At 61.3% G+C, this 15,051-nt stretch overlaps 1 protein-coding gene across 18 annotated transcripts in view; it reads right to left on the bottom strand.

Annotated features, from left to right (window-relative positions):
- Positions 1-15,051, bottom strand: part of TNS1 (tensin 1) — a 66,192-nt gene that overhangs the window by 40,040 nt on the left and 11,101 nt on the right. For 12 of the 18 annotated variants that reach the window (XM_074548696.1, XM_074548694.1, XM_074548702.1 and 9 more), the window contains 2 exons: positions 3,592-3,630; positions 1,453-1,494 (listed from right to left, as the gene is read on the bottom strand). In XM_074548696.1, the coding sequence (XP_074404797.1) occupies positions 1,453-1,494; positions 3,592-3,630 (81 nt within the window). Of the gene's footprint in view, positions 1-1,452; positions 1,495-3,591; positions 3,631-6,249; positions 7,477-11,186; positions 11,772-11,847; positions 12,465-15,051 lie in introns of those variants that run through there. The other 6 variants (XM_074548701.1, XM_074548707.1, XM_074548700.1 and 3 more) reach the window with 6 other exon arrangements.

Here is a 15,051-nt window from a genome sequence, read left to right as displayed (position 1 = left end):
GGAACAAGCCTGAACCTGAATATGGGCTCATCCCTGCATCACCCACCAGTGATCAGGATGGGATCTCCACCATGGCTTGTGCAGTGCCTCAAACATCCATAACAGAGATCTCTGGGGTCCCACACCCCCCAGCCAGGGGAGCCCCCTCAGTCAATGTCACCCCATCCCACTGCAGCAGCTTCCCAAAACCACAGCCTTTTCCAACAGACATGGGGAAACCAGGAATCACCCCCAGCTCCCACATGGGTAAACTGAGGCACAGGAGGGCAAGCAAGGTGGGGACACCAGAGTCCCTGTCCCTCCCCATACCTGGACAGCAGTGAGCCCCTTGCTAATCCATTTCCACGCCATGGCAGGTCCACTCCTGGCACCCTCCAGAGCCGGGAGAGCGGGTGCCCACAGCCAGGGCCCTGCAGTGTCCCCTGTCCCAGCGAGAGCCCCCAAGCTGTGCCCTGCTGCCCGGGCTCTGCCATGCTCCCCACCCCCACCCGCAGCCGCGCTGCGTCCCTGCCGCCAGCCCTGCACGAGGTAGAGTCAGCCTGCAATCAGCTGATAGGAGCTGTGCTCCTGTTATTAAACACTCCTGCCTGCCACTGGGCTGGCAGACCTTGCCAACGTCCCCTGTGGAGAGAGACTCCAGCCAAACCAGTATAACCCAGCCCAGCCCAGCACAGGACGGGCTGGTCCCAGTCCTGTTGAGTTGAAGATCCCTCTGCCAACCCCATCAAGAATGTGCCTTCCAGTCCCAAGCTAGCTTGGCATGTCCCCAAGCTCCTGCAGCACCCAAAACCTGCGGGTCCCTTCTGCTTGGAAAGGGTGAAGAAAGGCTTCAGAAATATCAAGAAACTTTCCTGAAAGACAGCAAAGACAGCAAAGCCAGCAAAGAAGGCTTCTAACTGGATTTTCCTGAGGATGCTCTTTCTCAGGGCTGGAAACATGTCCTGGACAACCAAAGGCATTAGGCAAAGCCAGATCTCAGGTGAGGAAGGCTTTCATCTTCTTCCTCATGGGAACCATCATGCCTCCATCCCTTGGGTCCCAGCCCCAACACTCAGGGAGGCCAGCTGGCTGCAGGTGGGGGGGAAGCTGTCCTCGTTGACTTTGGCAGTGCATTTGTCTACACTGTCTTAGCAATTTCATGTCCACAGATTAAATAACAGATCCCCAGCTCCACGACAGGAAAGTCAGCTTTGCAGTGAAAGCCTCAGCCCCCAGTATGCTGGGCTCCACCACCGCCTCTGCCACCAGCCCTGGTCATCTCACTTGGCCTTTGGCATGGCTACCATCACCTTGGCTGGCTGGGAGAGAGGACTTCAGGGTCCCAGGTACACAGGAGCATTCCAGGCTGAGGGATTTTGGCTGCAGGGAGTGTTTGCAGCAATGGGACTGGTATGAGTGACCCCCCAAGAGGTCTTAAGGCAGTGGTCAGCCTCCATGACTGGTTGCACTTACCAGGACTTCTACCTGCTTGGTGATGCTCTCCCCCAGGGATGGCTGCAGACAGGAGCAAAGAGAAGGTGAGAAAAAGGCAAGCAAGAGAGAAGAGATTGAGAGAGACACACACACACATACAGAGCAGGGCCAGGGTCAAAAGCTCCCCCTGGCTATTTCTGGTGCTTCCTAGGAAATGCACCGCAGTTCCGTTCCCTTCCCTGCCTGCCAACATGTCCTCTCTTCCTAAAGGCTGGGAATCCCCCAAAACCCAAGTGCAGAGCTGGAATACTCAAGTACCAAGGATGCTGCCATCCTGCGTCTCAGCCATCACCACTGGCACTGACCACTGTTGCCAATGGGAAGCATTTGGAGAACCCTGAGCTTGTTCCATGATGGGCATCTGGTGCCCCCCACATCTCTGGGATTCCAGACGGATTCTCCATGGTCAGATCCTACAGCTGGGAAGTAAACAAGAGGGCAAGCCCAGTGCAGTCCCACACCCAGCCTGGCAACTGGCCCCCAAGATAAGCCTGATCCCACCCGGCCAGTGAAGGACCCCAGTGGGAGAAGAGCCAGGGTCTGAGATGCTCAAAACAGGGGGAAATTTGGTAACATGCTACTGGAGAGAGCTCTGAAAGGAGGCTGAGCACAGGAATTAACTTCCTGGGGTGGGGGAAAGTGTCTGGACCCCAAAAATAGGAAGCAGGAGACAGATATCTCAGTCTGGGAATGGTGGTTGTGGTGCCTGGGGGTGGCACAGCAAGAGGACCCAGCTGAGCAGGTCCCCAGATGGGAGTCTTGGGACCAGGAGGTTGGAGGTCACCCTCAAACCAGGCTGCTGTACTCTTGGCAGCAGGGCCAGAGCAGACATTTCCATCCATGAGGCAGGGCAAACCCTTTCAACTTCCTCCCAAAGCCACAGTAACGGTCCCAGCTCGAAGGCAACATATTTTTGCTGTCGATAAGTGCCCAAGGAGGTTGGCAGGGGTGAGGGGTGCAGGCAGAGATTAAACCCAGGGCAGATAACCACCATGAGGCCCCAGAGCAGGCAGCATGCTCCGCTCCTACCCCATGCCCTGCTCACTTGGGCTCTCACACTGCTCTCAGAGCCTGCAGGTGGTCATCCCCTACACTCACTTTGCAGGTGAGACCCCTGCCCAGCCCAGGGCCCCGTGTGAGGCACGGATACTGCGGCACTGCCAGGCTGCTGAGCCTGAGCTGAAACCCTGCCAGGGCCTCCTCTCCCCGCGCCTGCCCCAGCAAGCCTTGGCACACGTCTGGAGCAAAAAGGAAGGGCTGCTGCAGTGGCCCCAGGCTATGCCAGTCTCCCTGCTGCCACGTGCCTGCTCTGCCTGCTGCCACAGCACCACCAGGCTGGGGACGAGGCAGGGGAGCTGCTCTGCTGCAAGATGCTGCCTGGTAGCACCATCATGTCATGCTTCCCAAACCTCTTACTGGGCATGGCCCTGCTCCAGGTGACATCCCAGTGCCCTGGTGCCCCCAGAGCCCAGCCATGGCCTGCAGCAGTGTGGCAAAGGGCTGTGGCTGTCCGCCCAGTACCCCCCACCTGCCCTCCCCAGGACAGGGTGAACGGAGATGATGCATCCAGCTGTTCTCCTCGTGTCCAGAGAGGACAGGGTGGGAACAGCCTGTGTCGCCCTGGCCCCAGCAGATTACTAAAGGCCCCTAGGACAGACAATAGTAGAGGGTGACAAATAACAAGAGCTCAAATGCATGGCCTTGGGCGCCCCGAGCCAAAGGCACATCTGGTACAGCCATCTCCGGGTGTGCAAGAAACCGCCCCAGCTCTGGCCAGGGGACCCCAGAGCCCTGGATGGTCACGTGCTATCTGCCTGTCCCTCTCAGCAACCCTGCAGACCCCTCTTCCCTGAAAGCTCCAGCTCCAGGAGTCCTGTGATAGGCTGCTCCAGCTTTTGCTGCTCAGCTGTGGGATGCCCTTCAGCCAGCAATGGTGGGGGGCACAGCACCAAAATGGGAGTGCCCTTACCCCAAGCTCAGGACCAATGTGGTTTTGAGGGTGGAAGATTCACATCCTGAAGCCCCAGCTCAGAGAAAGCCCCATAGCCAGAGCAGGATGCTCCAGCATCCCCAGAGCCGTGGCTGTCACCCATGGCTCACAGCAGAGGTGTCACTTACCAGCTCATAGTTGACACTGGGGGAGCAGGGGGTCACAGCCTGCAAGGAAGCAGAAGAGAGCCAGGATTAGCCTCTGAACACCCTGTCCAACACAGGGCATGGGAAGAGGCTGGAATGCAGCATCTACCCCCCATCCATACACAAGGAATACAGCACTCAACCAAGGAAATGACAGGGGCATCCATGGCCTTGCCACTCCAGGCAGGAGCTAAGGCATCACCCCAAGTCAAGGCTGGGAGTGGGAGTGGGCCCAGGGCCAGGGCAGCTGTGCCATTCATCCTTGGCCAGGGAGCCAGGACAGCCCCAGCCCCAGCCCGGGTGGGCATGGAGAGCAGGGCATGGCACAGCGCAGGGCGGGTGCCTGGTGCCAAGAGCAGCTCCTGGAACAAACCCCAGCCCAGCCTCGTGAGCTCCTGCAGCCGCCAGCTGAACAGCCCAGCTATTGTTACCTTAATTACCAGCGGCAATTACTGACAATTAACCTTGGGTTTTGTGTGCACCCCAAGCAGCAGCATGCCAGGGTGGGAGAGGCAGCACCTCGTAGGTGCTGGGGCAGCTGGCACAGGCAATCCAGCTCTGTGTTGGCCCAGAGGTGCCAGCAGTAGTGGGAGAGTGTGATTCAGGGCATTTTGTCCTCTAAAAATCCCACCAGAAGCAGTGACCGCCCAGTAAGCCATCCCCTGCCCCATCCCAGGATGGAGCCAAGACGGCAAACACCACTCAGGGGCTGGTCCCCTACCATGGCAGCATGGGGACCCACTGCACCCCACTCTGCCTCGCCTGCCCCGGGCCATAAACAGAAGGATTTGCCCCAAGCACCCCACTTGGAGCACCCCTATCCCATCCCATCCTGGTCCCCAGAGCACGATGCCCAGCGCCTGCTCCCCTCCCCGGCTGCCAGCCTGCTCCCATCCCATCTCACTGTTTTCTTCAGGGGTTCCTCCTCCTCCCGCTCCCTTCCCCTGCGCATTATTATTATGATTTTATTCTAATGCAGAAACGCTTCCATAAAAGGCCCTTTTCCCTGCCCCGCGGCGCTGGCCCCGCGCCAGCCTCCCTGGAATGTTCTCCGGCAGCGGCAGCGAGCCGCTCTGCGGACCGAGCCGGCGAGGGCTGTGCCGTACCGTGCCCCGCACGCTGCTGCCGTGCTCTTCCCCCGGGGATGCTCAACAAGCGCCCCTGACCCGTGCCCAGCCCCAGCTGCAGGGTCAGAGATGGGGGAAATGCACCGCTCCCCCACAATGGGACACACTGGTCCAGGTAGGGCCCATGCCCAGTCCTCCTCTGCTGTCGGCATGAGGAAGTTCGCAGACTACAAATGCACCTCTGGCTGGAAAAGGGAAAAACTGGGGTGCCTGTGGTTGTATTTCCCTGCCCTTGAGGATTCTCTGATGTGTAATATGGGCTTGTGCTCACCCGACACCACTCTTCCCATCCACAGGAGCCAGCAGCTCAGGCTGTATGGCACTCTCGCATCCCAGAAAGGCAGTTTTACAAGGACTTCAGGAATGTAAAGCTGTTTTCCTCTCTCAAGTTTGGCTCAAACATGTCCCCAGTTCAAGAAGAAGAAGGAAGACGCTGTCCCAGACAATGGACCCCTCCCTAGGGAAGTCCAGTTCCCGACCTAGAGGTGTAGGAGCACCCCTCCTGCCCCACGGTGAGAGGATCACTCTGTACAGCCCTGCAGCTACCCCCAGAACAGCCACCATCTCTGTCCTCAGCGATTCCTGCATCCCTCGCTGCAGACAGGGGTGGGAAAGGCAGGGGGACCCGCACACCCCTGGTCCAGGCTTCGCTTTGCCGCGGCAGACACAGCGGCCTTTCTTCTCCCCCTCACCGGTGTTTGCATTCCTGCCGGCTGGCCCCCGCCGCCGACCCCGCCGCCCGGCAGCCCTGCCCAGGAATGCGAGGAACGAGGCGCAGCAGGGCTGCCGCCCACCCCACCAGCCCCCCACGGCCCCCCACCCGCCCACCCGGCCCCCCAGGTCGCAGCCCCATCCCTCCCAGCAGCCACATCCCACGAGCTGCTGCCTTGAGACCCGAGTTTTGCCAAGCAGAAAAATCACTTTCCCAGTAAATGAGGCCCCGTGGCCAGGAGTGATAGGAGTCTCTGATGTCTCATAAAGGGCTGGGCACGCCCTGCAGCCTTCCGCTGGAAAGCGATGATGGGCTCGCTCGCTCATCACCAGCTGTCACTATACCTAGAGAAACTCGATCCCCTTGACATGTTCAAGCCCAGAAATAAACACCTGGCTGGCAAACCCCTGACAGTCCCTGGCCTCACTGCCATAGTGCAGAGTAGCTCATGAGGTCCCTCTTCCACCTAACCCCTCCAGCTGCAGCTCAGGGACTGACCTCTGCACCACAGATCACGACAGGACTTCAGCACCATTTCACAAGAACTGAGCGAGGCTGGAGGAATGCAGACATCCACCTCCTATCCAGGGATGAGACATCTCAGAGCCCTCTCCATGCTGCAACCCCTGCTCACACCTCCCTCCCTCAGCACCTCCTTCCTCTCCCTCTCCTCCCTCAGTATAACAACCCTTGCACCCATGGAAGTGCCCAGAGCCACTCCCAGGTCCTGCTCCAGCAGAGCATCACCGTGGGTTGTAGCCCCAACCTGCAAGATGCTAGCAGGGCTGGGGGAACACAAACCTCCATGGCGGGGCGCTGCGATTCAGGAACGGGCTGGATCAGCGCAGCACCGGGGTGTCCCCGGCCGGGCAGCTGGAGCCGGGCGAGCACTGGCCCACGGCCCACAGCACGGCCCGGCCGGCTGCCGGTGGGTGATCCAGGCCCATCTCTGACGCATATCCCTTCCTTTGGGTGGCGGTTTTTGTTTTTCCCTTCCCCAGGAGCTCCGATAAACATTCCGGAGCCGGACAATATCCGGGCTGGTGCTGACCCTTGCTATGCCAGGAGCAGTCGCAGCACCAGCCACCCTGGCCCTTACACAGACCCCTGCACACCAGCAATGCTTCCCATGGCCAGGCACTGAGGTGCTGGCAAGCCAGCCCAGCTGGTGTGATTGGAGCTGGAGACATGCTGTCAAAAGGGACACTGATATCCCAGACCCTCTCAAAGCAAGCCAGATTCACGGCCCCATTATTTAGAAAGAATGTGGACCCCAAGAGAGGGCATCAAGGCACCCTACTCCCTCCAGCCCTGTAAGTGGTTCCCCTGCCCAAGCCACCCTGTGGTCTGGAAATGCAGTTGTCAAAGAGGAATGTGACTCAGTGGCCACATTGGCGTCCCACAGGACAGTGCTTGGGCAGCATAAATGCCTGCTCAGCCCACGTGATCCCACCTCGTGGGGTTCCACATCACCCCATGAGGGACCACTTCCTCCCAAGCAAGTTCATCTCAGCTTTGCGCTGCTTACATCCCAGCTGGGCTGTGAATCACTTCCACACGCACCCCACGATTCTCTGGTCACCTCGAGACCCTGCCTCAAGTACAGGGGATCCCAGGGGCAGCCACAGGCCACAGCAACTTCCCCAGACATTCCCAGAGCCTTTCCCCTGTTTTCCAGCCCAGCCACAGCCACCAAGCCCTGCTGAGCTCTCTCTTAGCCACAGTGTGGGGCAGTGTGAGCAGCCATCAGGCACCTCACAGCAGAACACACTTTTAGGGGACAGGTTGGCACCACTAAATTGGGGATGTTGGGGAAGGATTTTCCCTCTCCAGCACCTCTGCTCCCCATTCCAGCTGCAGCATCCTTCTCCCCTGCAGGCATAAGGGACTGTGGTGTCTGTGCTCTGGTCACCCCCCTGCCCTGCACAGGGGTCAGGTACTCTCTGCCCACACCACGTGCTGGCTGCTCCTGCCCTCACATTTTTTGCAGCTCTGGCAAAACTCCTGTTTATGCAATATGTCCCCGGCAGGAGGACGGCATGTTTCCATGCACACCCGCTCCCCCCCTCTCCAGCTCCACCCTGCCCAGCACAGCCCCGGTGTGTGAGGCACAGGGCAGCCACACAGAACCCCGGCACAGGAGTCCCTGGGAGGAGGCAGCACCCCGTGCACCCCACAGCCCCCCTCTGCCCCCACCAGTGCCCAGGGGTGCTGCTTTTGGGACTTCTTCCATTGGGTGGGGGTGACTGGCAGATGCGTCGAAGGGCAGGGAGCGGCTTGGCCGGCGGCTCAGGGTGAGTCAGACTGCGCTGATGCTGGGGCACAGAGGTCCCACTGCTCCCAGGCTTCCCTCCAAGCATCCCCAGCCCACCCTGCAGCTGGGTCAGGGACTGTCACTGTGCCATCCTCTCCATGCCTGGATGCCTGGACAGCGCCCATGCCAGGGCAGAGGCCATTCTCCAAAAGGTGCACCAGGCAAAGAGCCACTCACACAGGGATGTCCCCTGAACTGGGACAAACGCTGTCTCCTGTTTCTCCCCTGGTATGTTGATGAGGAGCCGCCCTGTGGCCCATCCCCGCCAGGAAGGCGGCAGCAGGACCAGGACAGAGGTTACCCAGTGCACACGGCCCTGCAAATCAGGGATGAAACGCCACAGGGGACACCAGCCATTCCACCCCACAATGGCCATGGGGGTCACCCCTGGCACCCATGACACCCTGGGACACACAGCACACTGGCACGGTAACAGCACACAGCAGCCCTTGGCTGGCCTGGCCAGCAGCCCTGGCACAGGAGTATAGGACAGGACAGGAAAAACAATGTACAGAGAAGCTTCAAGAGGTTGCAGTGGAGGCAGCTGCACCAAAATAGCCCTGGTTTCAACCCAAATAAGGGCAGGTCCCGGCTCCGGGGCGGTTTCAGCAATCAGCCTCAATGCTGCCAAGTGCAGATGAGGGGAAGGGAGAGAAGGTATCATCCCTGACCCTGCCTGGGGAGAGAAGGGTGTTTTTGGGGATCAGGAGGGGGGCAGAGACGCCTCCACATGACCAGGACAGGGACTGTCCCTACTTTGCTAGCAGGCGCTGGCTCGGCACAGGGCTGGCCACAGGCAGGGATGTGCTGTGCTCCAGTGCCTAAAAAGGCAACATCTGGAGGCAGCAGGTCTGGATCCAGCCCCACGGGCCAGCACGCGCCTGCCTGGCTCTGGCCCCACAGCCCCAGCCCTGCCCTGCTCTGCCCCCAGCACCACACACGTGTGCTGCCACCCCACTGCAGGGACACCCCTCAGCCCAGACCCATGGGGACCCACAATCAGCCTAAGGAAGAGCATGGGGTCACTGCCCCCCTCGGCACCAGACTTGCCCCAGGAAAAGGACCAGGATCCCCCCAGCCCCTCACCAACTCCCCAGAACCAAACCAGACACCAGGACTGGCCAGGGAGCAGCTTCTGCACCAGGGAACAGAGCCACACCAGGACTGGCTGGGACAGACTCTGCGGCAGGGGCTTTCACCAGGACTGGTCCATGAACAGGTTCTTATATTGGACTGGTCAATGCATGGATTCTCACGAGATTGGGCAGCGACTGGATTCTCATCTGGGGCTGATCTGTGCGTGGATTCTCACCTGAGATCAGTAAATGCAGGGATTCTCACAGAGGATTGGCCAGCACATGGATTCTTACACGGGATTAATCACTCGCCAGGCTGTCCCATAGGACTGGTCAAGCCCTGGATTCTGACAGGGGATTGGCCAGAGCACTGACTCTCGTGCAGGATTGGTCAGAGCAGCGATTCCCACACAGGACTGGCCAGCGCTCGGATTCTCACATGGAACTGATCAACAAATGGATTCCGACATGGAGCACGGGCACTCCTGTGGGACTGGTCAGCCTGGCAGCAGGCTGTGCCCCACCCTGAGCCCAGGGCGGGATCCTTCCCACACATCCACTCTGCTGGAGCATCAGGCAAGCCCCTTTCTGTGCACTCAGACCCCGCTGCACACTTTTGGCAGCCTCCCAGCATCAGGGGCATCTGCCAGTGCCCACCTCGAGGGGTGGTTTGGATGCCAAAATAAGCCCTGGCTGCCGCAAGGGGTCTTAGCCCCCCAGTACTGAGCCCTACTTGTGAGAGCAGGAAAGGCCCAAGGCAAATGGAGACGAGTCTGTGCTGTGTCCTCACCCTGCAGGTCAGAGCTGAAAACACTACAGGGGACCTGAAATGCTGAGCAGCACCTCCAAAACTGGTGTCCCCCCAGTCTGCAGTTTTGAGGAGATGACGGAATAGGAGGGAGAAGTGGAGACAAAGATACACTCTCCCTATCCAGGAGCTGTGCTGTGGGACTGCTTTCTCTCTTGTGTCCCATACCCCATCAGGGAAGCTCCAATGCTGATCATGGTCTGCTGGCACTGTGACCAGATACCCCGGGGACGGGCTCACAAGGCTAGGAACCAGACAGTGGCAAAGCAAGGAGGGTCACCCAGGGCATAAGCAAATGGACCCCCTGCAACTCGAGACCCCAAAAGGGCGCATGGGAGAGCACAGCTCCAAGGCCCAGCACCTTGCCCGTGGCCAGCAGGATCACTAAGAGGCTTCGTTAAGAGTGGGTGAGAGCTGGACAATAGTTTCCCACCGAAACACTTTCCCTGGGGGTGGTTCCAGACTCCAGACAGGACACACGTTGTCATCCCAGGGCCATCATGCAGTAGGGACAAGAGGTGCCTGCTTGATTGCCCCCCAGAACGCCCAGACTCAAGTGCCATGAGCACCCAGGGGGTGCAGCCACTGTCATTCCAGTGTCCCTGCCAGCTGTCCCCCAGTACACACACCGGAGTCACCCACCCACCGCACCAGGGCTCACGCCAGCGCCGAGCGGGCTCAGGCGCCCGGGAACGGAGCACTTCTCTTTTTTTCCTTGTTTTCCCCTTAAACGCAAGCGGGCTGATGCCTCCCTCGCTCGGTCGTTTCCTCTCCCAGCAGCACAGCCCAAAAACATCTGCGCTGGGACCTGCCCTGACGGAGTTAACCCTCTGCGGGCCCGGCGGCGCCGAGGGGCCGGGGATCCCTGCCGGGGGGGCGGCGGGGGGGGCTGGCACCCGCCGGGGCTGCCTCGCCACTCATTAACCCGGAGTTTAACCATTGACGGTCCCGCCGCCGAGGGGGGGTTAACCCGTGGGCTGCCAGGGTGTCCCGGCCGCGGGGAGCCCCCCAGAGTGTCCTCCCCGCGGGGTGACAGGAGCCCGGCATCGCCCCCTCGGCTGCGGGGCGGGAGCGGGGTGTCGGGGGCGGACCCCGCTTTCCCGCGCACTCCTCGCTCCGCGGGGACGTGTCCCTACGCACTTCGGGGAGGCCAGGGGGGGACGCAAAGCCCAGCGGCTGTGTGTCCCCCTCAGGAGCACCCTGAGAGTCACCGGCCCTGGCCCGGCGGGGAGGGGGGCACGGGGGGCGCGCTCACAGGTCCCTGCCGGCAGCAAACCGGCCCTCGCCCCCTGCCCAAGCCGTCCTCCCTGCGAGCACCGCATCGCCCTCTTCAAGCCCCCCTCCCGCACCCCGAGACCCCCTCTGGTGACAGAAGCTGCGGACCCCCCAACACCGGGTGGCAGCACCCCCCCTCCACGCACCACCCCATCACCGCTCGGATATCACGCGTGGCCCCCGCCCCCTGGAGAGATGACACCCCCGGCAGCACCCTCCCTCCCGGGGGGCCTGGGGACCCTGCGCCCTCACCTCCCGCCCGTACCTGGTTCATGACGCTCCCGAAATCCATCCGGGGTCTCGCCTGCCTACATCCGAGAGGGACGGCACCGCAGCCTCACCTGGCCCGGGGGGCGCGGGGGGCGGCCGGAGGGGCCGCGGGGGGCAGGCGGGAGCCCGGCGTCGCCCGGGCGGGCAGGAGTGAAGGCAGACTGCAGGCAGAGCCCCCCTCCCTCCCCGGGCCAAGCCTGGAGAAGGAAGGAAGGAAGGAGGGAGGGAGGAGGGAGGGGAGGGAAGGAGGGGGAGAGCCGCAGGGTTTCGCTCCCCAGAAGCGGGACCCCGGCGATGGAGGGGCGCGGGGAGGTTCCGCCGGCTCCCCGCTCCCCTCCGCACCCCCGGGGCGGCCGGGGGCTGGGGAGCCCGGGGCGCCGGCCCCGGCCCTGGGGAGGAATGGGGTCCCGGTCGGCTTTTTCCACCGCTCCTCTCCCTTCTCTCGCTTCTTCTCCCTCTTTCTTCTCCTCTTCCCTCTCCCCAGCTGCACGGCGCGCTCCAAGTCCGGCCCCGCACCGCTCCCCTCGCCTCCCCCAAAAACGCCCTTAAAGGCAACCGGGAGCCTGACTCGAGCAGCTGGCCCTGGGGTAGGGGTGCCGGCAGGTGGGCAGACCCCCCCCCCACCCCCCAAAAAACAAAAATTATCCCCCCCACACCTCGGCCACGTCCGCCTCCAAAGCCCCTGGCAGCCGGTGCCGAGGGGCCACGGCGGGCGGCGGGGAGCAGCGGGGTCGGGGCCTTATCGCCCCGCGTGACGCCACCGGCGTCCCGGTGCCCTTGGCGGGGGGGTGGCAGGGACCGGTGTGTGGGGCCCTGCTTGGGGCCTGCCTGGCACCCCCTGGCACAACTTGGGGCCCCCCTGCCATATGCGGGACCAAGTGCCCAGCTAATGGTCCTCGGGTGTCCCGCAGCCCCAGCGTTGGAGAGGATGTGGAGATTTATCAGCCTGCCTCTCAACTAAAAATCAAAGCCAAAATGCTGGAAAAGCCCCGTCTGTCCCTTGGCACCTAAGGTCATGCCAGTCCCAGCTTGCCTGTCCCAAACCTGGAGTGTGCCCAGCATCCCCCTCGCCTTCCTCCTGTCTCCCCTCCTCCTCCTTCCTTCTCCTCCTCCTCGGGGGGCTGCATGTTGATGGATGGAGCCCCGGTCTCCCTTGCTGCCCCTGGGGCAACCCAGCCACAGCCCTGGTGAACAAGCAAGTGCTCAGTGCCAGGAGACCCCCCAGCAAAGAGGGGAAGCCCACCAGCAGCAGCCCAGAGAGTGGCGAGCTGGCCAGGCAGGCGTGAGCCAGGCAGCCGGCCCAGGGCTGTTGACATTTTCTCACCCAACGCCTCCCCGTTCCTGTTTGCATTTCCGTCCTGAAGCCGTGGGCTCAGCCAAAAGGCTGGAACTGGCTCTGCTGGAGCTGTGCAGGACCCCAACACCCCTCCTACCTCACCATCCCTTCAAAAGTCACCAGGGAGGGGTCTGTGCAAAGGGGCTCTCCCACTGCCCACCCCCAAGTCCCCCTAAGGGACACCACCCCTGTGAGTACACTCCAATTCAAGTTCTTTCCCAGTCCCTCCATGCCTCAGCTTCCACAGCAACCCAACAGTGCCATGGGATGGGAGCACCAAAAGGCACTGTGGGGACCCTTCCTGCTGCCAAGGACAAAGCACCAGAGCAAAACATCTCTGGAGAGCATCTCCTCATCCCCCTCCAAAGCAAGCACCAGCCAGCCCCTCTACCCTCCCCAGAACCCAACAGCACAGGGTCAGATCCCAACAGCCACCACTCTAGGGACAAAACCCCATGGCCAGGATCCACTGACACCCCTAAACAAGTCCCACCATCCCCACAGCCCACAAAAACCAGGCATCCCAAAAAGATGGGAGTGCTGCCACAAGGATGGAGGGGCAAAGAACATCCTGCACCAGCAGTGCACAGCGTGGACCCCAGCCCAGCTCCTGCACAGACCCCTGCACAGGCCCCAGAGCCCAAACTCCTCAGGAGGAGGCCACAGGATGGCTCCCAGGCCCTGGGAAACATCAGCAGAGGAAGAGCTGGGGCCAGATGGGAAAGTATCATCAACTGAATGGGATGGAAATGAGTGGGTGAGCAAAGGGCACTGATAGCTCCTCGTCCCTGTCCTGGTCCCCGGGGCAGTGACAGGAAATGTCCCCTGGGGACATGACGTGTCCCTTTCACAGGACACGGCCAGAGAAGTCCTGACAACATCCTTGAACTACAGCTGCCAAAGTATCTCCCGGAGCCATAGGGTCAAAGTGCCAGTGGGAGCAAGCCCAGCGGTCTGCAAAGTGGTTCCAGTGACTCCCAGCCCCCCCAGACAAACCAACCCTCACATGAAACAGCCCCTCTGTGACCCAAAACAAACACCCCTGAGCATTGTTACCCCCAATGTCAGTGGAAGAAAGGAGACCTGGGGACCAGGCACCCAGGTATGGTTTGTCTCCAGGGATTAAAGAACAAGGAGGTAAGCCCCAGTGCAGGGTCTGTAGAGCCCCTCTTGAGCCACACTTTTCAGCTGTTTTGGGATCACTGACACCTCTTGGAGGGTCCTGGGAGTTCCCAGGGACCCAGCACCCTTCCCAGGGCAGGTATCAGGAGGAGTGGCCATGGGGGATGCAAATTGCTCTGGGAAGGGAGAAAATCAGTGGGAAATAAGGCAGGCCTGGACCCTGCTTCCCACCATGACAGGGCTCTGGGAAGATGGATGCAGCCCTAGGAGCTGCCAAGGAGGGAGGCTGGTGGTCCCCACGGCCTCATCTGACCCCTCCCAGGCCAGTCCAGGCCAATGCTCAGCAGTGCAGCGAGCATGAGCAGTGCCAGCATCCCCTCTCCCCTGCCCATCCTCTACGTGCAGCACCCCGAGGGTGCAGGGAAGAGCCCCAAGTTCTCCCAGCAGCGGAGCCGGCCCCCCACTGGAGCTGAGAGGCCGAATATTTGGGCAGTGACGTAAAGAGGGGGAAAAAGGAAAGAGGAAAAAAAAAAACAATAAAAGCCCCTCCAGGACCTGCTGCACAAATACAACCTGGCACAGTACTGGGGCAGGGCTGAGCCCCACAGCTCCCCATCCCTCCACCCCAGCTGGGCCCATACTGGGGTCAAGGACGTATTCCTGCTCGATTCCTTCCCTCCCACGCACCGCCCCCTCTGTTGTGGAGACCAGGGGTGTTGCTAATTACCTGTGCCAAAGCTCTGGGGGGTGGCTTTGAACGGGGCCATCAGGGACAGGGACCTGACGGGCACTCCCCTGTGACCAGAACGTCATCATCCCCTCCACAGCACAGGGAGGAAGCAGAGTGGCTGGGGCAGGGAGCAGGGACCGCACAGACACAAGTCCCATTACAAGAGTCTTCCACAGCTGGGACATGGATGTCCCCTCCTTGCAGACCCCAGGAACCTGCAATACATGGCCTGGCCATACCCCCCAACACTGCCTGGGCCCCTGGCCATGGCATGGCTTCACCAGGAGTCAAGCCTTCCTGGAAGTGTCCAACCACCCCTTGCCTCAGTTTCCCTTCCTAGTTCTGACTTGCTTAACAAGCAGGGGGTATTCCCAGCACCAGCTGGCGGGGGGCACACCCCCTCACCCCCACCACCAGGCCCTGCCATGGGTCCTGCAGCCGTCCAAGGCCCCATCACCGCCGCGGGCGCTGGGAGCGATTGCTCTGGCCAGGACATGCCTCGCTGCCTGGCCCTGGCCCTGCTCCAGCCCCGGTTTAATGATGGACAAACCTGCCCCCCCCGGAGCCCCATCACAGGGGGCACTTGAAAAACAACCCAGGCCTGGCACAAGGCCAGCGGGGATGGATGGCAGCGAATGGGGAGCACATGCATGTGACCACCCGCCTGTGTGC

Source organism: Zonotrichia albicollis, chromosome 10 (assembly GCF_047830755.1).
Source record: "Zonotrichia albicollis isolate bZonAlb1 chromosome 10, bZonAlb1.hap1, whole genome shotgun sequence".
Taxonomy (NCBI): Eukaryota; Metazoa; Chordata; class Aves; order Passeriformes; family Passerellidae; genus Zonotrichia; species Zonotrichia albicollis.
Note: the sequence above shows the minus strand (reverse complement) of the source record. Positions and strands in the feature narration are given on the sequence as shown.